At 35.4% G+C, this 27,950-nt stretch overlaps 1 protein-coding gene and 1 pseudogene across 1 annotated transcript; both read left to right on the top strand.

The window, feature by feature from the left end:
* The first annotated feature begins 496 nt into the window (after window positions 1–496).
* Window positions 497–10,403, top strand: LOC144254297 (tripartite motif-containing protein 64-like). Its single transcript, XM_077797302.1, has 7 exons — window positions 497–907; window positions 1,663–1,758; window positions 2,410–2,640; window positions 3,395–3,417; window positions 4,285–4,406; window positions 5,457–5,606; window positions 9,946–10,403. The coding sequence occupies exons 1-7, from the start codon at window positions 497–499 to the stop codon at window positions 10,401–10,403; spliced, it is 1,491 nt and encodes a 496-aa protein (XP_077653428.1).
* Window positions 10,404–17,991: 7,588 nt separating this feature from the next.
* The window catches only part of LOC144254296 (glutamate carboxypeptidase 2-like), a 34,214-nt pseudogene continuing 24,255 nt past the window's right edge, over window positions 17,992–27,950 (top strand).

The raw sequence follows: 27,950 nt of genomic DNA, 5'->3' as shown, positions 1-27,950 counted from the left end.
GGGTTGAGAGGTGGAAAGCATAGACACATGTCATAAAGACTGTCTTTACATTTACTATAGTCATTGAATCAGAGAGACAGACAGAGAGAGAGAGAGAGAGAGAGAGAGAGAGAGAGAGAGAGAGAAAGAGAGAGAGAGATTTTACGTGGGTATCCAGAACAGACACATAAGGTAAGTAAGTCTGAAATCATCCTAAACTTTATTTGTCCCAGTATTAATCTTGCCCAAATTAATGAGAAAGGTTCGTTTTTTAAATCTAGATCATGCTCATCTCATTTTGTCTTTTGTGTCATAGAAGATACTCAACCTGTCTATATTTTTATATCTAGATTTGTATTGCAGGAAGTTAATAGAAAAAATTATGCATGACTCACCTGAAAAAGCAGTGACCAAAGCCCTTTTATAATTGTAATTTTTTCTTCAAGATAGAAGGATAACACTCTCTTGTCTCCCACTTTCCTCTCGCTCCACCCTCTATATTTTTGGTTTCAGAAACATGGATTCTCATGCCTTGCAAGACTTCCAGAGTGCACTCACATGCCCCGTTTGCATGAATTACTTCTTAGAACCCATCACCATAGACTGTGGACACACCTTTTGCCGACCGTGCCTCTATTTCTGCTGGGAGGAAGCCCAAACACCCAGGTGCTGCCCTGAGTGCAGAAAAATAGCAGAGAAGACAGACTCCAGGACCAACACTGCCCTCAAGAAGCTGGCCTCTCACGCCAGACAGGCCAGACATCGCTCTGTCAGCAGCTCTGCGGAAAAGCTCTGCAGGAGAAATGGGGAGACAAAGGGGCTCTTCTGCGAGGTGGACAGCAGCCTGCTCTCTGCACCCTGCTCTGAATCACCCGAACATGCAGTTCATAGCTACAGCCCAGTTGCCTGCATGGCAGAAGAGAACAGGGTGAGTGATGTAACCTAGAACCTGTAGGGTCCAAATCAAAGAGAAGAATGAAGACTCCTGATAATGAGGCGGATAAGCATGCAGATGTTAGAGGTGGTGATGTTTCCATGAAAATGTGCTGTATAAATGCTGATCAATTTGACACTAAAATCATAAATAAGTTAAATGCTCATGAAGGGAATTTCCTCTAGAAATATTGTCTAACAAACAGGACATGGTGGCTATGCCAATAATTCTAGCTCTTCAGCAAATGAGGCAGGAGGATGCTAAGTTTGCGGCCAACTTAGGCAGCTTAGCAAGGCACTCTCCTTCTTTTCTTTTTTTAAAGGGCTGGGATATAGTGCAGAGGTAAATTATTGAGTACTATGTGTGAAAATTTTTTTCAGTATCCAGTACCAAAAAACAAATTAAAAAGTAAATATATTGTCCAAATGTGTGAAATTGGGCATCAGTACAGCAGATGGCTAGCACTAGGAACATGAACTTCTGTTACTGAAGCCTAAACCCTTTTATAGTGAGACTATATAAAAACTGCTTTCTTGGAAAATAGACTGTATTATTTATGGACTCCTTTAAAAATCTTATTTTTTCTTCTACTTTACACAATAGTAAAATTAATATGGACTATTTTGTAAAATTTGACTCTTTAAAACTCAAGATTACTGTTCTACCAAACACTGCTTTATTCTAGCACACAAAAGATGAAGCCTACAAGACTGTCTTCCCAATCACTAAAGCCTATGGTAATTTTGCAGGAGAAAATTGTAAAGAAAATGGATCCTTTGTGGCAAAAGACTCAGGAGATGCAAGATAATCTAAATAAAGAAATTAGAAAATCTGAGTCCTTTGTGGTAAGTTTGAAAAGGTTTTATTCTTATGCAGATTAAAATGATGCTATCAGCTGAATTGGAGCTAACATTGAAGGATAGTGTTTTCCTCTCAGACAAGGCAGTGACATCTAGTAATATTAGAAATGTAGTGGCCAACACAAGGTAGTGTTAAGAATACTAGTATATAGGGTGAATGAGGTATGACTGTTTTTTCTTGTACAACTTTGGAGATTTGGATAAATCTTCCCAGACACTGAGAATAAGACAGTCTTAGTTGTAGAGTCAGAAGAGAAATAGATTTTCAGCTATTGGCAAAGTGGACTATTTTTTAAATTCACAAAACTGTGTGTATATAAATATTTTAAAATATGTAGAAGAATCAGACAAAGGAACAAAAATAAAAGAGAAGATTGAGGTAAAGAAGAAATAATTCATTAAAAACACTGAAGTGGCATCATAGGGAGATAGGCTGGGATCCTGCAGAGATCTTGATTTAATCAGGAGAGAGACAAGAAGCAGAAAGTCCAGTAGACAGCACTAGTAAATATTTAAGACACTTTGCAGGCATCAGGTGGAAAGTATATGAAGTACTTGCTTGAGGTTAAGACAATAATATTTGAAGTTTTACATTTTCTTTTGAATGTAATCTTTTTTTAATGAATATATCTACAGGACTATGTAGTTTTAAGGAGGAACATGATCAAAGTTCAATATCAAATGATGCATCAGTTTCTCCTTGAAGAGGAGAGATTTCAACTGGAGACACTAGAAAGAGAAGCACAGGAAATTTTACAGCAACTCAGAAACAGTGCAATCAGAATGGCCCAACACAGAAAACAGCTGAAGGAAATGTACAGAGAGCTGATGGAGTTGTACCACAAATCTGACATGGAGTTGCTCCAGGTGACCAAGGAGGGTTTTTCCTAAGAGAGAGGAATTCTTGTCTGGGCAATGTTGTCTGCAGACCCCACTGTGCTGAGCTGAGTGACAGGAGATCCTTTATACCCATCATTGTCCAATCACTGTCTCTGTATATTCTGTTAATCTTGAGAGACTATAAGTCATTTAGAAGGTAAACAAGACAAAATTCTTGTATCATTAAGACTATGATACCCACAGCGAATTATCCAAAACTCAGTGATCATAGGAAAGTTAATTTTGTTGAGGAAATATTCAGTTTATGTTTCCCAACTCCATTATCACACTCTGTTCTCCTGCCCAAAAGCAGCTGAGGCTTTGCCCCTATCTTAGGCAAGATGTACAGAGTTTGTTAATCAATTACAATGCACTATTTTTCAAATAGATCCTTGTTTAGTTTTAATTTTCAGAGATGGTCAAATCTGTTTTGGGAACTAAGACAGGAGTCGAGTGACAGTGGAAACTAGGTCCTGTTGCATCAGTGCACAGATCCTTTGTAAGCTCCATCCTTCTCAGTGCACACCAAGGCTGTCTTTCACACTTAATTTTGGCTTTGGTATTAACATAGTCTAACATGATTACTCAGAGAAAAAAAAATGTTACACACACAAATAAACACTGAGAGAGAGAGAGAGAGAGAGAGAGAGAGAGAGAGAGAGAGAGAGAACAAAGTACCAGAGAGAATGCAGAAAAACAGTGTTCACTTTATTAATATTATCTCTTTCTTTTTTCTTTTTAGGACTTAGGGGACATATTTGAAAGGTGAGTTTTATGTAGTAATCTCTGGTTTATGAGAAACTTGTTTTTATCTTGAAGAAGAGAAATTTTTGTTTTTAGTTATTAACATCTTTGTCTGTAGATGTTTAATATTTTGTTTGAAAAGAAGCTCTGAGGTAATATGTTCCTTGGTCTCAAAAATGACCTTTTGTGGATGAATTCAACTATACCTAAGAATGATTTGGTGTTCTGGGCTTTGTTGCACCCATTCCTTCTACCCAGTCTCAATAAACCTGACTAAGGAGATTTTCATAAGGTATCACACAAAAGAATCCAATTCTAGTGAGGTAGAATATAAACAAGATAGGAAAGAATAATACTCCCTAGGATGGGAAAAGGAGGGGAGCTTCATTATCATGAGTAACAATGACCAGATCCTGTTTCATCATGGCAAAGTCCTTTTTCAGAGGGGAAGGGCTGCCTGAGAACCCTCAGGATCAGTGCTACCAGGCTGTACTAGATTCCCTCCACGGGCAAAGATCATCAAAGTTGCTGGCTCAAGGAAAATTCCCACTTATAAACCAATGACTGTATCATTGGTGACCTCTGTGGCCCAAAGTCCCAAACGTTGAACAATCTGCTTTCTGTAAGATATCCAGGGTCTTTGCATTTCCCAAGATTGATTCAGAAATACAGGGAGGGGATGACAATTTTTTTTAAGTTTGATAATGTTTGAGAAGAATAAAGACTCAATATTAGTGCATCTGATTTAGAAAAAAAAAAGTATTATACAATCCCAAGAGTGTTGAATAAAATGTATTCCTAATTCACCAACATGGGCACTTTCTACAATATCTTGGATTAAAAGTGGTAATTTTGTAATGATTTTGTGTTTGATCTTTGTTTTGAAAGTGTAACTGATGTCATGCTTTACAGAATCGAGTTGCTGGAGATGCAGAAGCTCCAGCCAGTGAACCCAGAGGTCTCTTCATTACACATCACTGGAATCATGGATATGCTGAACAAGTTCCGAGGTAGGAATGGGCCCTGTGGCATTCAGGTTCAATTATATTAGTAGGTTCCTCAAAAAAGATGCTTTCCATTTTTAATTTTTTGAAATGAAAACATTTATATCTTTTTTTCCTGTCTGGTCATAATACAATGATCAAGACCACATTGGTTAACTTGTAGTTCAGATACATATTTCAATTATGATACAGACAGTACAAGAGAAGGAATATTATTGGTGTTTGTGGCTATTAAGCAATACAATGCTTACTTCTCAGAGCAGTCATAAATATTTTGTGTTATTTCAGTTTATTCTAATTTTGAAGGTTTAAATATGATATTTGTGGCTTTCAATCTATTATATATTCAAGTGTATTTATGATGTGCAATGAGCAAATAATAATTACTATTTATAAAATATAAGTTTTTAATAAACCAAAAAATGACTAAATTTCTCATAAATGGAACAATTTTAATACCATCAGATGGAAATCAAAACAAATGAAAGGTAAGTGATCTTTGAACATGACCCAGACATGTTTGTGCCCCACTAGAGAAGAGGTTTAGATATCAGAAGGCTGCAATCTAACTTTCATTGAATGTATGGTCTCAGTAGATAATGTAATTCAGAGATTCTTTTCAGTAAAGGGTACAGATGGTTGCTTTCCCTCAAATTATTTGATGTGTGATAATGAAGAAGGCACAATCATAGCAAAGTGATGTCTACTTATTAATTGTATTAAAAAAAACTCAAGAAGAGATTTGGATTAAAGAAAAAAGGACTTTGGGTTTTTTTTTTTTTTCCTGAAACAAACCATTCAAAAGTAGATATTAAATCACCCTTCATACAGCAGAGAATACCTTCAGTTTTCTTTTGATTGCCAAAATAATTTAAAGATTTCTGGGTGCTAATGAGAGCATAGGAACCATTCTTCATACATGATTGAGTTTGAAATCTCTCTACTCTCTAGAGTTTCTTTAAGGAGGAGTCAATAAAGAGATTGATTAGGTAGATAATCTTTGCCCAAGGCATGCAGACACCATTTACTGATCTGATTGTTTTTTTTTTTTTTCAGTACACAATGGACTTATTCAAGGATGGGCCAATCGCTATATGAGTCTTCCTGATGAAATTAGAAATAGGTTATTTGGAGGTGATGGTGCAAATGAAAATCGCCAGACACTGGAGAGTTATGTTATATGGGGTGCTGAGGCTTTTAACTCTGGTAAACACTATTGGGAGGTGGATGTGGGGAACACCTCCAACTGGATTATAGGTGTGTGTAAAGATATTACAAGTGACAGTTTTGAATTTAAGAAAGGTTTTGTCTTATTTTCCTTGAAGAAGAACAATCACTGTATTCTCTCCACCAACTCCCCATCTTTAATTCATTATTTGCAAAGGCCTGCAGGTCGAGTTGGAGTATTTCTTGATTATGAAAATGAAACTCTGAGCTTCTATGATATTTGCCGAGGTTCCCTCATTTACAGTTTCTTTTCTTCCTCCTTCACATCCCCTCTAACTCCTTTTTTTGTCTTTGGTTCTCCATAAAATTGAGGTTTTCCTAGGCATGATTTCACATGCCCTTAATCCTTGCTACACAGGAAGCTGTGGCAGGAGGACCACAAGTTTTTGAGGACAGAATGGACATTTAAAATAGAGATGAAAATGGGGGTCAAAGGACAGTTGAAGGTCAGTAGTAGAGCACTTTCCTAACTTGTGTGAGTCTCTGTGTTCATCCACAGTAATGAGGAAAGAAAAAATAAAGAAATTTGTAAAAATGAAAGAAAAAACTGAGAAAATTCAAAAAACTATGATAATTTGTTGGTGAGTGCCCAAGTCTGAAGAAACTGTGTTCTTGGGAGTTTCTCATGTTATGTTACATGCCTACACATGATGTCTGGGGGTCTGTTTTAACTTAAGGAAGGATAATCATTTTATGGCCATAAATTGTGATAACCACATTGAATTTATAAATTTGTTCATTCAATTTTATTTTAATAAAGTGTTGTGAAACCACCATTAAATGATTTGAGGTTGTTTTTCAGTCCCTTCAAAGAAATTCAATACCTATTAACATTAACTTCCCACTCATTCCCACTTCGCACTACCTGGAATTCTCTTAACTGTTTAGGTTTTTATGGATTTGTGTATTTCAGAAAGTTCATGAAAATGGATATGTGTAGTTTTTGTATCTTTTCTCACTTAGTATAAAACTTTCAAGGCTCATCAACAATGCAACCTATGAGTTGAATATACATTTTTTAAATCAAACCTGTGGCAGAAGGATGAAATGATTTATATCTTAGCTTACTAATGAACAGAAAGGAGCTAAAGTGATTAGATTTCTCTCAAGTATGACCTAGCTGGATAGATCTAGGTATCTGACAGATAATTTCTGCAAGTCCTAGTCATTCATCATATCTCAGTTCAAAGGTTTGTCAAGAAAGCCATCCTGCCTCCATATGCCAGGATAGTTTCTCTTATTCCACACTCCAAGTATACTATACTATCTTCTAATATGCAACAAATGCTCCTCAAATTGATATTTACTTATTGCCCCTCGACTCCAAATTCCAAGATCAGAAGGGTAGTACTACCATATTCTTATTATCCAAAATGCAATTCTTAGAAGGTAATACATGGACTGGGGATGTGGCTCAAGTGGTAGCGTGTTCGCCTGGCATGCATGTGGCCCGGGTTCAATCCTCATCACCACATACAAACAAAGATGTTATGTCCGATGAAAACTAGAAAATAAATATTTAAAAAATTCTCTCTCTCTCTCTCTCTCTCTCTCTCTCTCTCTCTCTCTTAAAAAAAGAAGGTAATACATGATACAAATGGAGTGAAAGAGTGGATTAATTAACCAATAAAAGTTATATCAACAAATACCAGTATAGCACTAAGAATACTTCCCAAAATGCAAATAACAAAGGAAGAAAATACTAATAAATAATTTTAATAAAAGTCAAGTACTAGGTGATTTCCAGATTCATAATCTTTTACGGGCTGCATCTGAAAGTCCCTGAAAGGGCCATGGATTTAAAGCCTCCTTCCTGAGATGTGCTGTTTGTTCAACAGTTATATAACCTTGGTGGTATACAAGATGAAAAAGGGTTTCCCAGGTGGGTGGCCCAGCACCATAAGTAGACTCATTGAGACAGAATTGCAGACAACTGAGAAGTGTTGGAGATGGGGTGCAGATTTTTGTCTTGGCAGTCAGTCAGATCCCTGAGCCCTCCTCAACTAAACAAGTCTGTTCACTTTCTTACAAATCCACATCCAATGAAGAAAAAAGTGCCAGTTCAAAGTGGTTACGTTTTGTTCCAAAGGAGAAGGCAACCACACCTCACCTTTGGTTTCTCCTGTTTCCTGTGGCACCCCCCACTGCTCCACCAGGTGACTGTTATCCCCCACCATAGAGAATAGATGTAAAAATAGAAGCACGGGTAACATTGAGGTGGAATCTGAGCAGCTATTCTAAGAGGACCACCTAGAGGAAGGAGGATCAGGTTATCCAAATGTGGAGCAAGAAGGTGATGACCAGAAACCTGTTGGGAGGCTTAAACTGAAAAGGCTATGTGTTGTGTAAAGGAGGAAATGGATTTGCTCGCACACCTCACAGTGGATGGAATCTGGCACTACTAGGATAAGAAAGCCATTCCACCTTCAGAAGATTTCTCAGAAGAAGCTGAAGTCTTATGTCATACATAGGGCCAGCCTTCAGAGTGTCCTGAAATTGGCCACCTTATAAGTCTTGCTTGCATATGGAGCTTTTTATGCAAACTTGTAGACCATGGACATCCCTTTCGTGATCACATTTGGTCACTAGAAACATAACAATAAGACAATGGATGTGAATGTAGCCATATGAACAATAGCGACTGATTTTGGAACCCAGGGTGGAAGAGCGATTTTGAAAGAGTAGCCTTGGCAATTGTGGAAACTGAAGGCTAGGGGGCATACAGTTACTTTGAGTTGGAAAAACGAATCTCATTTTTAGCCTTTTCGTATCACATGTGTTGAGCTTTCTCTTTTTAACAGATCAGAAAGGATATGTGAACTGCATGATTTTTAGAAGCCCCCCCCAACACAGAAACTATATTTTGAGTGATTTATAACCGCATTAAAAAAAAAAACAGTGTCAACAATATAATTTTGTAATGACTTAGAAAACGGTGAGGGATGGCAATGAAAACAATCTCCAATTTATGATCGGAAGAGCTGCAGATGGGAAATATAATTTTAAAAAGTTATGTTTCCAAATACATTAAACTGTTACTTTTCTTTGAGGACGCACTCTATTATATGGAAAAATTATTATATATATGGAATGTAGGCTTACTGTTTTTTACTTAAAATTTGTCATCAATTTTTCCACTAAAATAAGCCTTTGGTGAGATAATTAGACCTCATGACCATGTTTAAAACTTATGAGACCTTTTTTTTTTTTAAATCATTCTTTTAGTGGTGATGGGAATGAATTACACTCAGTTCCATCCACCAGAATCCACTGCTGCCTAGATTTAGTACTCTACTAATGAGCTCAGCCTCACTATTTTCTGTCATGCCTGGTGAGTGGCACACATCTGTAATCCCTAGTAGCTTGGAGATAGAGGTAGGAGGATTGCAATTTCAAAGCTAGCCTCCAGAAATTAGCAAGGCTCTGAGCACATTTGTGAAACCCAGTCACAAATATGACTCAGTAGTGAAGTACCCATGGGTTCAATCTTTGCTACAAAAAAAAATCATTTATCCAACATTCACCTTATTAAACATATATTCTGTTGTTCTCTCAAGAACTGTTCAGAGAGGAAAACTATATGAAAAAATAAACCTTCATGTAATTAAAAACACAATATTTGATTTTGGTACCTTTACCAACAATCAGTTGATTTTAGATGTCTGTGCTTATGTCTGGGCCCTCTCTTTTAATCCATAAATTATATACAAAATGAGTCTTTCAAAGACCTTTGTCTTTAAAATAACCTCATCTTCTCTTGTCAAAATGGAGGCCATCAGTTGGCAAATTCTATTTCCTCCTCCACTAGTCTATCATCTCTACTTATTTTGTGTTTAACAAGCTGCAAACTTAAAGAAAGTTTAATTATAAAGAAAATTTACTAAACTTACACAAGAGCCTGGCAGCCTTTTGACACTCTTCCTAGGCATCAAATTTATCATTGTGAGTTGATGGAGAAGAAGCAAGGAAAACACTAAATACAAAGGGGAAGGATGTGGGCTGTTGGGTACTTAGTTAACAAGCAAAAACACAACATGCTGAAAAACTAAGCAGGATTTAGAAGTCAGATGAATTCTGAGTTTCTGACATGTCTTGATAACAATTTTGGACTCAATATAATTATGATAGATCAAAGCACCAGGTATGGTGAGTTAAGGACTAAGAAAATACACACATCCCAATTAAAGAGAAAGCAGCAAAGGAATCTAAGAAGGTAACTTCAGGGAACTACAGTTTATGGTATTTAAAGCAGAGCAAAGCCTGATGAGTGAAAAACAATTACTACATGAACTTTACCATAAACAATAATTCTTTAAAGTTCCTCTCTCTGTCAGTGCAGCCACCATCTACTCTGAGTACAGGGCAGTGGCACTCCTTGTACCTGGTGAAGGGGTGAGCCCAAGCAGTGCAAGGACCACAAGGGTATGTAGAGCTCATCATCTGCTACAGCATTTACTTCAATTGCAAGAGGAAGAGCACCTCCAACTTCAAGAGCAAACTAGGGGAATGAAAAGAAAATCAGAAGTTTGCACAGGAGACAGTGGGTTTTCCAAATTACAGGATCTTAAAGATTCTGAAGCTGTTCATAAAGTCTTCCTTGAAGAAATACAGCTTGGTGAAGAGTTACTACCTCAAGGCAAACTTGAGAAAGCTGCAGACCATCTGACAAATGCAATTGTTGTGTGTGGACAGCTGCATCAGTTGCTGCCTGTGTTAACAGCAAATTCTTCTACCACAGGTGTTGCAGATGTTGCTAACCAAGCTCCCAAAGACTAGTCACAGAGTTTTAAGCACTCAGAACTTGGTTGAAAATCCTGTGAAATGAAAAACAAATGCTGAAATAATAAAGTCTCACTGAAAAATATTTTTAAAATTCTTAACTTGAATTTCATAATTTGAAAGTTAAACAACTCTGGAGTGGGGGAATGGCAAATATGTTTGTTATAGAATGTCCTAAACTGAAATCTACCAAAGTTAATGTTTACTTTGCATAGACCCATTTGTTTATCTTTCCCTTTGAAAGAATATATCTTGGTAGAGAATCCTTTTTCATTTAATACACACACTGTGAGTCACGAATATACCATTAAAATATACATACAATGTAACATTTATTAGGTTAAAAACACCCAGATCTCAGTTTGAAGATAGGCAAGAAAAAAAGATTGTAGAATATAGTTGAAGCATAGACATCTTTTTAAGTCAGTACATTTTACTGTAAATCAGAAAACTGCATAAAACTTGATCTTTGTGAAACCCAAGCAGTACAGTCTTTGAGAGACCATTTTTTTAAAAAAAATTAAATCTCTTGTACACACGGTGTGGGCTGCTATGCTCTATTAACAGCTTTACCTCTGGTCTATGTATCAATCTTGAAATATTTTATTGAAATTAGTTTAATGTGTTCAGGGTATTTTTCTTCTGCTTGCAGTAGTATTTTCAAATTGATCTTTTCAAAAATTGCATAATATCTTGTTGATTTTCTCTGGAAGTAAATAGTTCTATTACTATTCTATAAACTAAGCTGAAACCTAATATTTAGTTAACTGGGATTTTTATATCTCTAAACTCACATCTGGTATTCCTAAGAGATAAACATTTTAGGCCTCTTTCTCAGGTACCCTCTGGGGTTGTGGTCCTGAACCTTTAAACAGTGCTTCCTACTGATGACACAGCATGCTTTCGAGGGGTGATGACCTGTACAAACAAGCTAGTTAGTGAGTTTTACTGGTAGATCCCAAAAGCAGTGTGGTGATGACTGGCCAGAGTTTGAACACAGGCAAGAAAAAATCCTCTGGTGAACCTGAGAGTAATTAGAGGGTCAGAGAGAAAATAGAGGCGTGAAAGGGGAGGAGCACATAGCCCAGCAGGAAAAGAATGTGCCCAGAGAAATGAGGGCTGGCTGGAGGGGTGAGGACATCTTAGATTGATCATATTAATAATGCACCATGATCTGGGTATCACTGGATTCTGTGAAGAAAATTGACTTCATTCCAGCATTAGAAAAGGCAGTGAGTGATAAAGAGCATTTTCTTGTTTAAATGATAAGTTTGGAGCTTCAAAAGTAATTATCTTTCCTTTCTTTTTCTTTTTTCTTTTTCTTTTTCTTTTTCTTTTTCTTTTTCTTTTTCTCTTTCTCTTTCTCTTTCTCTTTCTCTTTCTCTTTCTCTTTCTCTTTCTCTTTCTCTTTCTCTTTCTTTCTTTCTTTCTTTCTTTCTTTCTTTCTTTCTTCCTTCCTTCCTTCCTTCCTTCCTTCCTTCCTTCCTTCCTTCCTTCCTTCCTTTCTTCCTTTCTTTCTTTCTTTCTTTCTTTCTTTCTTTCTTTCTTTCTTTCTTTCTTTCTTTCTTTCTTTCTTTCTTTCGCACCAGGGATTTAACCCAGGAAGCACTTAACCACTAAACCAAATTTTCAGCCCTTCTGATACAAGATCACTCTAAGTAGCTTAGGGGCACATTAAGTTGCTAAAGATGACTTCGAACTTGGGATCCTATTGCCTCAGATTCCTGAGCCATTGGGATTTCAGGTGTGTGCCATTATGCTGGCTAACAACTACAATTTTTGAAAGATACCTCTGGTTAAAAACAGAAGTCAGCTGTCTTTTCCTTAGAAACATGATTGCTGAACCCTCCTCATTCCTATCTTGAGTTTTACTTAGTGGTGAAACCAGGAAGTCCTGATGCAGGACAAATGATACTCAGGAATTGATAATAAAGGAATCCTACATTTAAGTAGCAAAATATCATCTTGAATGCCATGAGTTGACATTGCACACTTACGTATAAGTGTGCAAAAATATGACAGTTAACTTTTAAAACCACAAATTTATTATTTAAAGAAGAAAATTGCCTTGATCACTTACTGCCTCTTCTACTGTTGGAGTAAAGTCAATTTTCTTCACAGAGCCCAGTGATACCCAGTTCACAGTGCACTACTGCTAAGAGCCATTGCCAAGTAGGAATGACGCATGACAATTTCTTTGTCAGCCTACTCTATGTTGCTTAGAGGAAGGACTCTTCATTGTGGAAATGGGCTTGCCTTTCCACCCAGGTCATTTGCAGTGACATTGCATGTATGCTTGAGTAAGTTGACTTTGCTCAAGGACCAGGGCGGATCCGGGTTTAGGGCAGATCAGGTTTTAGGGAGTATCCTGCTCCTTGGGTTTAGGGTGGTTCTAGGTTTAAGGTGTACCCTGCTGGGAATAGGGCATATCCTGTTGCCTCAGGCACACCTGCTCCTTGAGTTCCCATTGAGTTCTCCAGGGATTCAGAGAGTATTTGGGATTCAGAACGTGGATTTTTCCAGAACGTGTGTAGACTGTCAGTGTGAATTTGGGAATAAAGAATTGCTGTTTGAATCTACAAGGCTGTGAGTGGCTCATGATTTTGTGCCCAGACAGACTGCAGCACACTACTTTGAAATGAAACCTGTATTTGGTCATATGATATACATCTTTGGAGAAAGATCAAATGTTTCATTTTAATTTGCACTTACAGTGAAAGATCAATTAAAATATAGACCATCCTGGGGGTAGGAGTGCTTCTGTGAACAAATAACTGGAACTATGTTTAAATTTTAGTTGAAGTATATAAAATTTCCTATAGTGTAAATCATAGGCAATCAGTAAATGTTTGATTCCTCTTATCTCTGAGTAAGTTTGATATTTTTACCATCTTATACCTGTCTTTATGACCATTTCAAATTGATGTAGGGACCGTTGTGTTAATGAAATTCAGAAAAGATAATGAGAAGATTGGTGTATCATGTGGATAACAATCCTCTTTACTTGCAATGTAAAAAAAAAAAAAGTTTTGTTTTTGCTTGTGCAAGCAGTTGTTTACAAATAAATTCTCCTATAGCTTGGCAGTCTTATGATTCCCTTCTTGGGACCCATATTATGATTGTGTATTGAGAGAGCAGGTCATATTCACTGTGCTGATGGAGAAGAGGGGAAGAGATTACACTGAAGATAGGATGTGGACATTGTGTGTGTGTGTGTGTGTGTGTGTGTGTTATCATTGTCAAAGATGAACTTACATGAGCCAAAATTATTTTGTATTCTCTTTACCCTCTTGGATTTACTAATTCCTTAAGACTCAGCTCAGTCATCACTGGAAGAAGGGGAACCTGCCTTTCCTAAGCTGTGCTACTGGGTGTTCAACCCAGGGATAAATTTGGAATCCTTATGCCTCAACCTCCCAGAATAATTTGAATTACAAGCATGCAACCCTCTATTTTGATGTTAGTTACTACTTTGTGAAGGTAACCACTTATTGAAACATCTCATTAATGTAATATATTCCTTATAACATTTCATTATTAGTTATATTCAGTCAATTACTGCTTGGTAACTTATTTAGATATAAAAATTTGTGTAGATGAAATATATCTTTAAAAATATATTGAAGCTACCAAGTGTGGTGACACATGCCTGTATTCCTAGAGAATCAAGAGACTGAGGCAGAAGGGTCCAAGGTTTGAGATCAGTCTGAGCAACTTATCAGTATCAAAATAAAATATAAAAAGTGCTGATATGAAGCTCAGTGGTTAAGTGTGCCAAGTACCCTTGAGTGTAGTCTCTGGTATTTTAAAAAAAAAGAAAGAAAAGAAAAGAGATCTGATATAAAAAATAGTCTTTGTTCATATGTCATTTTTTGAATCATGATATCTTTTGACAAATTTAAGTTTACTCAAATTGCTTTAAACAAGATCATTACTTTTTTCATTTTTGTGCCTTTGTCATATTCCTAAATTCAAAATCAAATCAGCATGCCAGATAATTGAATCTGCACTTTTACTTTTCTCAAATTACCCCCAATAAATCATTGGTATTCCAATTTTCAATTCTAAAGGCTGGTAGAAATTTGGCAGGAGTGAAAGGATTTAAATGGCCAGGACGAAAGTGAAGATGATAAAGTATTCTAGATAATAAAGAAGAAAGGGCAGACATTTGTGAGAAGAGAAAAATTTATGTTCAAATAGTATGTTAAAATATTATCAGCTACGAAAATAGGATTGAGAGAGAGTTGTATAATAGAAATTTAAATATAGCATTTCCTCTGGGTTATATTTGAGAAATCACACAGAGAGTTGGAATGTTGTTCAGTGGTAGAAAGATTGGCCTGGGTTCTATCACCAGGGCCAGAGAGAGAGAGAGAAAAAGATAAAAACCAGCACTAAGTGTGTTTGTTATGTATTAAGGAGATTAGTAAAGGAGTTAAATGGATCAAGGAATGGACTTGACCTTTTATTCTTATGATACTCTATCCTGCATAAACCTAATCAGTATGGGGCTTTAACATTCCCATATAATATAAAGGTTTCCTGAAGAAAAAAAAGGAGATATATATATATATATATATTCTTTTCAGAGGCACTTGAAGTTGGCTTAATGTGGAAATAATGTCTGGAGATTTCAGCTGTTGTCCAGAGAGCCCAGAAGACACAGAACCCCTGAGCCACTTACATGAATTTTCTTGCAACCACTAACAGGACCAATTATAGAGTTTTCAGGTGAGTACAAAATTCTCAGTAAATGAACTCATACTTTTTCCCTTACTTTTTTTTTTCTAAAATCACTTGTGAGAAGGCTTTACAAATAGTTGCTGAAGCATATTTAATAAAAATCATGTAATTATTTTTAGTTCATGCTTGACCTACAGAATTTTAAACTATCATTATTTTGAAATGCAGAAGTTAATATATTTTATTTTATGTTCCGTGTGTGTCCAAAAAACACCTTTTGATGTCATTTAGTTCTAATTTGAGAGTGGTATCTAAGTTTAATTGGAAAACACTGAAGAATTCACAGAATGCTGTTTTCTGAAACTTCAGGTTAAAGCTTTGGTATATGAAGTATCCAGTGGAAATCCAGAATCTGGTGATTGCTGGGGGGTGACGAATAACTTCTGTATATTGATACAGCAGGAGAGGGAGCCATTTATTGTAGAACAACAGAGCTATTTATACATTTTGCACAGCTTATCTAAATTAGCATAAACTAGATACATCAGTCAACCAATAAGGAATCTCCACACTTAATGGCTTGCTTTTGTTACTTCTCAAACCACTCCCTCTGGCATTTTGCCAGGCACCATCCAGACTTGTTTACAACTCTAACATTCCCCTGGCAAAATACCAGGTGTTATTTTGACTTGTTTACAGACTCTATCTAACAGGTGATGGCTTTGGAAAGATAACATTGGTGAAAAAAAGAATGAGGTGCCAGAAATGGGAGGGTTTTCAGTATTCTGGTTTAGATTCTGGTTTAGAAAAGGGAATTTTGATGACCTCCACTCATTCATTCTAAAAGCACAATGTATTTATTGTAAAATCCAGTTGCCATTTAAACACAGTTTGCATACTTCCAAATGTGGATGACCTTTTGGATAATAAGTCTGATATGATTGTGGATGTGTTGTTCTCAAACACTTATTTTGAATATTAATTTTATAAAACTCTTTTTGAATACAAAAACTCAGAATATATCCTATGCTTTTTTTCACTATCACTTATAAAATAGTTGGAGGTTTAAAACAAATGTGGTGATTTTTTTCATTGCAACCATTTTGCAGAGTAAGTTGTGACCATAAACAAAATGTAAGGGGTTGTATTTTTCATTTGTTTCTTTACTTTCTTGGGTGAATGTTATTTTATCTCAGTTATGCTCTCTGTCCTATGATTAAGTTTGTTTTTATTTTCATTTTTCAAAGGACATTGATGTAAGAGGTATTACACCAGAAAAGACAAGATTGGTAAGAGCATAGTAGCTACCATATCTGCAATGTATTCAAGTGTTCTTAGGTAATAGATGTACTGAAGAGACTATAGAAGGGGTAAAACTTTCATTGAGTCTTCAATATAATAAACAGAAAGCCAACTAAAACTGTGAGTGATATAAATCTCCTGAAACTTTGCTGTTTGAAAGGAGATATGGTCTAATTCTCTAGAAAATATTTGTTTCCAACTTGAGGGGCCTGAAGCATTTGTCAGTCATTCACTGATTACAGGCTCACCTTCTACCCATAGAAAACAGTTGGAGGCATGTCTGGGGTGTTCATTGGATTATTTTGTATTATTTCCAGCTCCTTATCTGCAGCTTTAGTGATACCTGTTTGGGTTGCCCTTAGAAAGTGGCCTTACTTAGGGCACTACAGAAGGGAATGTCTTTCCCTTTTAGAGAGTTATCTTTCTTTTATCATATTATTCTGTCTCCAGGGCATTTTTTATTTTATCTGAAGCTTTTTGAATGAGTAGACTGGCATTTGTATTATTGATGTATGTTATTAAAGGGAGGTTCTGCTAAGACTTGGCAGGAGCACCCAGGTTAAAAGAGGTTGAGATTTCAAATACTGTGAGTGCAGCATATAAAAAGAAGCATAAATTTTATTTTAGAAGTAGATAATCTTCCATTTATGTTGTTAAGTCTAAACTACTTAAGGAATATATTGCAGGTGAGGTTTATTTTTTATTAACCCCTAATAAAAGAAAGTAATATTTTTGCTCTTTCTCTTTAGAAATACAGTATCACACATACTACAGGATTTCTAAAAATAATTTATCTACTGAATTGTGAGACTGAAGAATTTTAAACTCTTGTTGAGATGTTTGCACAACTGACACTTTGTCAATGACCCAGAGGGAAATCTCAAAATATCATGATGTCACAGCTAAGGCCTCTGCTCAGACAAAAAACATCCTGAGACTACTGAAAAAATATAGAGAATAATGTCCAATATAATGATAGCAAAACATTCAACACAATCCTATTACATCTGGACTGAGAAAAACACATAGCTTTTAAGCATTTCTCTTCAGAAATGTATAAATGTAAATGGGTTAGAGTTTTCTTGTAAATTGAGGAAGTTGCATATATTGAATGCATTAGTTCTGGAAGTCAAAGAATCTTTTAAAAAAATCTCATGAAAGGCAAAAAAACCACAAACTGAGAAATATCCACACTTCACCCCCCCAAAATCCTGACTTCTTTTATCCACTTTTACAAAGAGAAGCAGGCCCAGTATTTCCAAGTGCACCCTGCGATGAACAACAAGGAGTTGACCAAGGTCCTATCTGAGAAAGAAAAGCAGCTACCAGAAGAAATAAATCAGAAATATATTGAAGACTTCCCGAAGGAGAAAAAGGAGATTGAAGAAAACCTGGTTCAATTCAGAGAAAATCACCCTGTTCTGTCCCAGGACTCCAAGACATCTGATTTCTACAAGAGGTGCCAAACCCAGACCCTGAAGAGACAAGCTATGATTAGCATAAGAACATAACCAGGACAGGAGGACAAGATTCCAAGTTGATATCAATAGACCAGTGGTCTCCATCAGTGGAAAGAGGAGAAGCAGGGTCTGAAGTCTTCATGGAGGGATTCACTGGAGGTTTCTCACATGCCATCATCTATCAACCATCATTTCCTTACCAGGATCAAAACAGAACAATCAGGAAGAGTTTGAAGAAGAAGAAGAAAGTGACTCCTCAGTTTCAAGCAGTGAAGATGCACATGGTGGGTATGAGGGCAGTGATCCTAGCTCACTTATCATTCTCAGGGGAATCCTCAGACAGACTTCATCTGAAATTTATTTATATTCTAAAATTATTATGGTCCTGCCTGAGAAATATACACAATAAAAGGAAGGTGTCCAGGTTGGAAAGAAGGGAATATGGTGCAGTAATTTCTACACCAAGTTTGTAAACCTGGGAAAGGAAGAATCAGTGGAAGTGTTACCAAGTGGAATTACACCTAATTAAGAGTCTAAGAATACAGAATGAGATGATTGTGCTTTGGAAGGCACACAGAACTAGACTGAATATTCTTGAAGTAAGTTCTGCTCTCACTCTCTGTCTTCCAGAGGTGGTAGAGGGGATACCCATAAACCTGTCAACCACTTCTTCTATGAAATTTTCCCTCAAGGTGCTTCCAGTAAATCTTAAATTAGGGATATTGGATGGTAGTGGGTAGAGTTGGTGCCTTAAGAAATTTGATCAACTCCCAGTATCTCTCTCCCATATGAAATTGGGCAGAGCTATGTAGGCAGAAACATCTGTATATGTATATTTAACTCCTAGTCCTCCTCAATGAGACTTTGGTCACTAATGTTTAAAAATGGAAATTAAAATTTAAAAAAACCCATCTATTTTGTCTAAATAAACTCATCCATGGAGTCAAAGTTTTATAACTTCGAGAGCAGTTCTTATAAGTGATACCTGAATTTATTCTAAGCAGAAGCTCCAATTTCTTTCTAATGCCACAGGTGAGTGAATCTCACCTTTTATACTCAGGATAGATAATTGCACAGATATAGATATGATAAATACACTACTCTGACTTTATCTTTTCTGACTTCAGTTTATGAACCAATATAAGAATGTATTGATTATTTTCATTGACTTGTGTTTTTGATTGTATCTGTAAGTCTAGGACCTTTTTATAATTTCTCCCCTGAATATTCCTTGCTATTTTTATATTTTTTCCTCATGAATGTTAGCATCATAATAGTTGAATTATATTTGTATGAAATACATTATCAGTGTTTAAATTGTTCTGAACTTTAACAATTATTTTCGGATAATAATGGAATTATTTACAATTACTGTACCTCTGCTATCTTTTCAGGACTAAATATGTTGCATGAGTATCCAGAACAATGTTGAACAAAAGCACTGAAATGACATGATCCTGATTTTCAATCTAAGTTTTATCAAATTTTTAACCATGAAAATCATGCTGATATACACGTTTGAAATAAATTAGGACATAGTAAGACAATGCATTATTCTTATTATTAATCAGTTTGAATATATTGTGTTTACTAATTTGTCAAATACCTTTTCTCATAGAATGAATTTTTCTTTTTGTATTAGGCAGGGTTTTCCACAAAAATAGAACTCACACACAGAGATGACTTCATTATGAGGAACTGACTCACACAGTTATGGAGGTTGAGAAGTCACATGATCTCCTATATGCAAGCTGGACACTTTGTAAAACTGATGCTATAATTCAGTCTGATTCTGAAGACCTGGAAACCAGTGAAGCCAGTAGTATGAGTCACAGTCCAAGGTTAAGAGAAATACAATGAGATTTCTTAGCTCAGACAGTTTGGCAAGATATGGTAAAACCTTCCATCATTTGCTTTTTTGTTATATGTAGTACCTCAGTGGTATGGATGAGGTTCATTAATTTTGGGTAGGTAAACTACTGACTCCACTCATTCAAGTTGACACACAAAACTGTCACACTTAGTATTACTCATAAAGAAATTGAGTTTTGACATGCCTAGTGTTATTCCTTTGTCACATTCCAGAAATGAGCCCCTTTGACTTTAAAATTATGAGTACAGCTTATGCATTGTTTTCCACTGCTCTTAAGTTGGTAATATTATATTTAGACACTGCTTCTGAATACTAAACTTACTACCTCTTATTTTTTACATTTAATAATCTAGATTTGTATTGATACAACCTCATGCCACTGAGTAATAAGGTTTAATGGAAATGTGATATGTACTAAGTATTTACCTAAATCCCAAAGATGTCTCTTATGGACTTCACTAGAAAAATTTTTTAAATGCAAACAAATAAAGGGAGAAATATGTCTCACCAACTCTTCCATACACAGAGTCTGGACTGGATTAGCTTGTACCCTCTTTTACTTTGCAGGAAATAGGATAAAGTATGGAATAACAAATATACAAGTGTTCCCCTTGATACTATATGTTCACAGCACTCAAACTACCAGAGGAGGGGCAGGTTCCCCTTCTTCCAGTGATGACTGAGCTGAATCTCAAGGAATTAATAAATCCAAGAGGGTAAAGAAAATGCAAAATTGTTTTGTCTCAAATAAGTTCTTCCTTGGCAATGATACCACACACACACACACACACACACACACACACACACAAACACACACAAAAAAATCCACAGCCTGTCAATTGTATATTCAGTGTTATCTTCTCCCCTCTTCTCCATCATCACAGTTAATGTGACCTGCTCTCTCAATCCCTGGTACAAAAAATAATTATAATAATTGAAGGAAATAATTAACCTTGTTCTCTATTCCACATTATATTCCCCTGTAGTTCCCGTTCTGTCTAAATTTTCTTTCTCTGTTTCAAAACTGTATTCCTTATGTTTTCTCAATTAAGGATATACTTAATTTAAGCTTCCACCTTAAACCAAATACATTCTTGTAAATTTTTGAGTTCTCAATTTTAGGTTTTTGACATCTCAGAAAAACATATGCAGTAGGTAATTGGCCTCAGTCTTTTATTTTTCCACTCAACTTTTCAAAGGAAAGACCAGAGGAAACAAAAACAGGAGATTAAATCTCATAAAATCATAGAAATTAAATGCTAAAATATTTTCTAATATTTTTAATTGTTACATTATACTTCTACATAAGTAATTTTTTAAAAGTTATATTTTATCTGTTAAATAAAATGGGTAAGATTTCACTGATTTGAACTAGTCCTCAACAATTCAAACCAAAATAGATCCACTGGTGCTAATATTCCCAACACTAAATGAAGATCAAATTGTTCATTGGTCCTTTTGAGAAACCAGAGGGGAATTACCTGTTACCTAAACAAGCCAGTTTTTGCCAACATAGTAAGAGAATGTTTTGTGTTTTAACCCTTAGAAGGATAGCAAGGTGACACTAACCAGTTCACTTTGTCATATACACTTCCTTAGCTTCTGCTAAAACAACAGTATAAAAACTGTTGTTCTGTGAGACCTGGCATAGTGCCTCTCTATTTCTGTGTTTTATTTTATTTGTGCACCCCTCTATTTATAAACAAGATGAAATTAATGAGTTGCAAATAAAGCCAGTATATTATTTAACAATATTTGTAAAAAAAATTGTCTTTTAATGAATCCAAAGAAAAGTTTTAATTACATTTAAAAGTATTTCTTTGAACAATTATAAGTAAAAGAGAACAATGCAAAATAAAACAAAAGCAGTTCTCAAATCAGAAAATCCCCAGAATTAAAACAAATTCAGGGAACTCCAGCCCAGGACTTGATCTAATAGCATTTACAGAAACTGGAAGTGAGATATAAAGACAACTTTATTGGTTCAGGGGTTACAGAGGCTTCTGTGATTAATTGACATTAGATACTGTGGTTAAACACTGTAATAACTTGGTCTTTTAGGCTTTCTTATTTTGATTGATTGATTGATTGATTGATTGTTCTGAGAATTGAACCACTCTCAAGCCACTGGGATTATCAACATGCATCACAGCACCCAGGTTAGTCTGTTAGGTTTAGGGTGGGAGCTTTGTCCAAATCATTGGCTTTCCATGAATTTTGTATAACAGACATATTTAGAGATATAAGGGGAAAAAGAGTAATGTGAGAATTGTACCCCAATCACACACTTACAACCAGTAGTTTAGCTGGAAGCCAAATAACATTTTCTGATTTGAAAGTACTAAAGTTTCCATTGTCCAGTAACATTAACACATAATCTTGAATTAGCATGAATCCTTAGCATGAATCAAGGTGAATATGAGGGAAAGCAGTGGGAAGATGTTTCTCCAAGTCCACAGTTCCCAGCCACAGTTGGAGCCATAAACTAGATATTGCTGGTAACATTGAGGGCTTAAGGGAAGCACTTCATGTTTGCTGTTGTAATTCCTTTGCTTAATTTTGCTACACACAATTTTCTTTTAGCAACAGTATTTGCCAACTCAATTAGTTTCTTGACTGACTGTTTTTAACAGTATATCCTTTATGTTTTTACTTTCTTAGCGTTGTATCATCAGTGATGTTCTTTTTCACTTTGTAACTCTTCCTCTTACAATTTCATCTGCTTGTTTTATTTTGTTTTTGTTTTGTTTTGTTTTGTTTTTTGTTTTTATAACTGAAGCATGCTATGTTCTCCACATTGGGTTCTATTCTCATTTCTATGAAGAATTATACTTTTGCCAAAAGACAAACAAGAAGTAGGAATAAACAACAAGAAAAGCCTTGTATTTTTTATGTAAATGGAGAGGATTCTAGTGTTCTCTCCTTGATTTCACTTCTCTGTTTTTTAACCCAGGTTATAGTAATTGTTACATAAGTCTATAAAAATGAAAGACAGGAAGGATATGTAACAAGCAAGAAGAAATGGTACACATCTATGATGCCAATGACTTGGAAATATGAAGCAGAAGGATCACAAAGTTAAGGCCAACCTCAGAAGTTTAGGGACATTCTATCAAAATAAATCAAACAAACAAACAAATGGCTGGGGATATGGCTCAGTGGCAGGGTGTCCTGACTTTAATCTACAGTACCACAAAATGCTTTACAAAAAAGTAATTAAGTATTTTCAGGAGCATCATTGTGGTAAGATATTCTTTTTACAATGGCTGGAAAAAATTACCAGGCAGATATATAATTTTTCCTGGGGTAAATCCTCCCTGATGCCATCCTCCCCTGCTTCATTTCCTGCAGCCACCACAAGGGAAGGAGCTTCCCTCTGCTGGGCCCTTCCCCCCTGAAATGCTGTTTCACTCTTAATCAAGAGCAATGGGGTCAGCCACCTATGGATTGAAACCTCTGAAACCAAACTCTGACACTCAAAAAAGCTTTTCATCCTCTAAGTTGTTCTTGTCAGATATTTTGGTTAGAGTGAGGGAAAAGTTCAATAAGATACTTAGCTATTAAAGGACTCTGTAAAATAAATAGGAGGGGGAGAGAGAGAGTCAACTATAAAATCTAGTTGGTATAGAGAGTAAGAATAAGGGAACATTTCTGAAAAGAATCTTCATAATTTGGAGAATTGTTCATGTTTTAGTTGTTCACTTAAGAGAATAAAAACAAGTAAACTGTATCTCTATATATGGCCCTCACTTACTCAGATAATAAATAAGGGAATGTTCAACACATCACCAAGGTTGAAAAACAGAATTTAATCTTGAATTGTACTCACTTCTAATTGAAACTCAAAGTATCCTCACATCCTTGATTAAAGATTACATTACTTTAAGCTTGGTGTAGTGGCCCATACCTGTAATTCCAGCCACTCTGGAGACTAAGCCAAGAGGATCATATTTCAAAGCCAGCCTCAGCAAACTACTGATTCCCTCAGAAATTTGGTGAGATTCTATCCGCCCCCCCCAAAAAAAAATCAAAAGGACAGAGGCTGTGGTCCAGTGGTTAAAAGCTCCTGGGTTTAATCCATAGAATTAAAATAAAAAAGCATACCTTATTACATTAAACATGAACTCTTTTGAGTATTTATTCTGTTGTGACTATTTTTTTTTCTTCTAAATAAATAAAATCCCTGTCATTGTGTATGCAGCATACTCAGAAATATCTTGCATCTTGGTATGTCATAAGGATGAACTTGAACTCATAGGATGAAAACATATATGCTGTGGAAAACACCAAGACTTTTCCCAATTCAGGCCCCCTTCATCACAATATTTTTCAGCTTCCCTACTGGATGGCACATGGCAACAATTTGCCATTTTTGCATCCACAGATAAAAATCAAGTTGTTGAAAATCTTCCTTTTGACTATCTTATATATTTGGAGAAACAAGTGAGAACAACACACTTTCCAATTCTTTAATATTGCCATCTATGTTAAGGCAAATTGGACTGTGCCCTAACAGATCCCATAAGAGGCTTCAACTTATGAGTGTCTGTGAGAAACAAATCCTGAGGCCACATGATCACATCTGTAATCCCAGTAACTTGGGAGACTTAGGCAAAAGAAGCACAAATTTGAGGCCATACTCAACAGGGTATGAGGCTTTTAGAAACCTAAGATCATGTCTCAAAATAAAACATAAAAATAGCTGGAGATGTGACTCGGGGTTAACTACCCACTGAGTACAATTCTCAATACCAACACACACACACACACACACACACACACACACACACAGAAAGAGAGAGAGAGAGAGAGAGAAATAAACCCTCAGTTTGGTGGAATTCAACAAATTATAAATGACACAATTCCTTCACAAATCATTATTTTTTCTCATGAGTATACCCTCAAAATATATATTTTTTTTCTTTTTTAAATAGAGAAAGGTATCCCAGTAGTTATAAAAATATGTATTATTTTTCATTTGTAATAATATTTAAAATGTAAAAATATTTTGTGTTTATAGCAACTTTAGCACAGTGATTTAATAATATGTGAATTTTATTGTTGATTTTCTCCATCACTCTAAGTTACATTTTAGCTTCCTCATCACTATAGATCTTCATATTCCACTGGTACATATTTAGCCCTGGAGAAATGTCAAAATCAACTTTACATCATAAAATAAGATAATAATTTCAAATTTCAAAATAGCAGACCCTCCTTAACTGCAAATCTGGAAATCTATCTCTTTCTTGCCTTTCACTGACATTATTTTCTAATATTTTTTTCTGTCCTATTATCTTAGCAACACTTTGGAAACTTTTCTCAAGCTAGCATAATATGTGTTTACACTATGCTTTAATTCTAATGTGAAAAGGGGAATAATAAAAATTGTGTAAATCTAGGGTATAAAAATTCATGTTAAACTTAAGAAAGGCATTTTAATAAATATGTACTCTACAGGAAAAATACAAACTAAGTTTAAGTTCCTTTTTTTGTGAACACAATTGAAATGTAATAATGAAGCTACTGTTAAACTTAAGAAGGCATGAGTATGAACATGAATTAAAGAAATTGCATAAATTTCATCTTATTAGCAGGGTAGGCTGCAACTTTATTTACTGAGAATAAAGAAGTTGGAATGGACTTGCTGATAGCACTTGAAATTTTAGATTAGCCAGTGATAGGAAGGAGTGAAGAAAATTCATATTAAGAGTTGGGAATTATTTTAATAATATTTTAATATTTGATGAAAATATTTATTTTGGATACTCTTTTAAATTCTAAGGTGAACTCTAATTGCATTATTTTATCTGATGTCACAATCATTGGGATGAATGTTTGTCTATCACTTAAGATGACTCACTTGAGAGGGATCACGTAGAATCCAAAGTTAAATCTCATTTGGAGAAAAGCTCCTTATTTTCAAACTCGTCAATTCCTCCTGGCTCAGCTTCTTTTTCATTATGAGTGCAGTATTGGTGGTTTCCATTTTCTATTTTTTTAAGGGCCACTGGGTATTGACCCAGGACACCTAATCATTGAGATACACGGATTACTCTTATTACTTTTGAAACAGTGTCTTGATAAGTTACTTAGGATCTAACTATGTGTCTAAAGCTGTCCTTGGACTAGGAACTCTGCTGCCTCACACATATTTATTTTTCTATTTTATTTTATTTTTATCTGGTGATGAGGACTGAACTCAGTGTCCAGGCACACCAGGTGAGTGCTCTATCTCTTAGCCATGGCCCCAGAGCAGTGTTATTGTTTTTTTAAACAAATACATAATACATTTGTATGTAAGCCACACAATATATGTTCAGTAAATTGAAGTCTATACGTCTTTTCACCAGGACCCATTAGTAATGAAACTGGCAAAGTGAATGTAGGTAACTTCAAGGCTACATAGTGAACACTCATTCCTGGGTATGGCAGACAGCAATGTCTACCAAGATACACATTTTCATTTTTTATTAACAAACATTTCTTGATTTCTACAATACATTCAGGCAGAACATTTGATTGCATAAATACCTTGACAATAAATAAAAATCAATGGAGTATTATATCATGGCAAGATAGCAAAGTCAGTAGGGAATACAAGTCTGTATTCTGTTTCTTATTTTCCCATCTCATGTCTCATGCCCTGTGGGATCATCATAAATATTAAATACCCACACATTCACTCCTGCTAGAAATTAAACACTGCATGCAGGACAAATGCTCTACTACTGAGCTATAGTCTTAGTTCCTTAAATTAACATAAAAAAATATGTGTGCCCACCATGATTGTAACACACACACACACACACACACACACACATACACACACACACCTATACTGCCTTTTCTTCACTTCGGGTGAATTGATTACTAGGATTTATTAGATATAGAGGGGCATTTCACACTGACAGGTGCATTGTGAATAGCCAGATCTGGGTAGATGTGCAAACTCTGTGTTCGGGTATTAGAATTTGATTTGGAATAAAAAATCCATGTTTTTGTAATCATACAAAGGTAACAGAACATTGAGTCAACCACAACCTATATTATGGATAATGGGCAACTAAAGATGATTTTTATTAAAAGGAAATTGAGCCAACAAAATTGTACATTATATCCTATCTGAATATTTAATAAAATAAGATTAGATAAAGATAAGGGAAAGATAGAAGTATAATATTATTGCTTTGCTTGAACTGAGAAGGGGTCTCTCAAATATGGATTTCTGAGGCAGAGAAGTCAGGTTCCTGAACTATTCCTGATTGTATGTGAAGTGCAAAACAAAACAAAACAAAACAAAACAAACAAACAAACAAACAAAACAAACAAACAAACAAAAAACTCAGCCTAACAGGGAAATTCAGAGACCCTGTAGGATATTTCCGTATAAAGGAATGTTGGCACGATTCAAAAAACTCAATCTTTCACTATGAAAATGAAGAAACACACCAACATGATCCAGAGGTCTCTCTGTATTAGAGAAAAAAAATATTTGTTTTCATATCTTTATATTATTCACAAATAATTCATCAATAATTGTATGCAACAAATTGATTTCTGTTAGTAAATATGTCCATAACAGCAAGATTTCCAAATCCATTACCCAACCATTCTCCCTGAACAACAGTGTTGCTTTGTACTCACACAAGTAGAAACTATCAAGAAAGATCTCCCTAAAATCCTGTGATGATTCCAATCATGAGATAAATTAATAAATGTCTACCTTTCCTGTCTTCAGTTGTTTCTGAAGGAAGTAGACTCTCATACTTACATCCCTTGGTTGATTTTTGTGTTCTTCTCTCTTAGATTTCTCTGGTTTCCTTGGATCATTTCCCAAAAAGATCTCATTTGTTTTAGAAAATTCTCTTGAAAGACAACCAAGTTTGAGACTAGACAAGCACACAGATATTGATTTCAGAGCCACAATGATAGATTAAAAATAAGTTTTAAGGGAAACAGAAGAATGGTGTTTCCAGGATTGATATGGGTAATTATCAATTTTAGGAGATTGAGACTATGGAATTGCAGAACTTAATAAATCAATTTCTTAGAGAAACTGACGCATACAAAAGTTTAGTAAATTCTTAGGTAGTTTGGAATTTGCTTCAGAATTTGGATCTAATGACACCAATGTTCTGTGAGTTTCAATGTACTATATACTCTTTAGAAGGATTTTGAATCTGTCCCCAGCCCATGGTGCTACCAATTTAACCCAGGGGCTCC

The sequence above is a fragment of the Urocitellus parryii genome, chromosome 4 (assembly GCF_045843805.1).
Source record: "Urocitellus parryii isolate mUroPar1 chromosome 4, mUroPar1.hap1, whole genome shotgun sequence".
In the NCBI taxonomy this organism is placed as follows: domain Eukaryota; kingdom Metazoa; phylum Chordata; class Mammalia; order Rodentia; family Sciuridae; genus Urocitellus; species Urocitellus parryii.
The sequence above is the reverse complement of the archived record's forward strand: the minus strand, read 5'-3'. Positions and strand labels throughout refer to the sequence as shown.

What these genes read in the sequence shown, in the direction of transcription:
- LOC144254297 (XM_077797302.1), top strand. Translation starts at nt 497, where the DNA reads ATGGATTCTCATGCCTTGCAAGACTTCCAGAGTGCACTCACATGCCCC. An exon ending in GAAAATCTGAGTCCTTTGTG is followed by an intron (nt 1,759 to 2,409) that starts GTAAGTTTGAAA and finishes ATATATCTACAG; the next exon opens with GACTATGTAGTTTTAAGGAG. An exon ending in TATGCTGAACAAGTTCCGAG is followed by an intron (nt 4,407 to 5,456) that starts GTAGGAATGGGC and finishes TTTTTTTTTCAG; the next exon opens with TACACAATGGACTTATTCAA.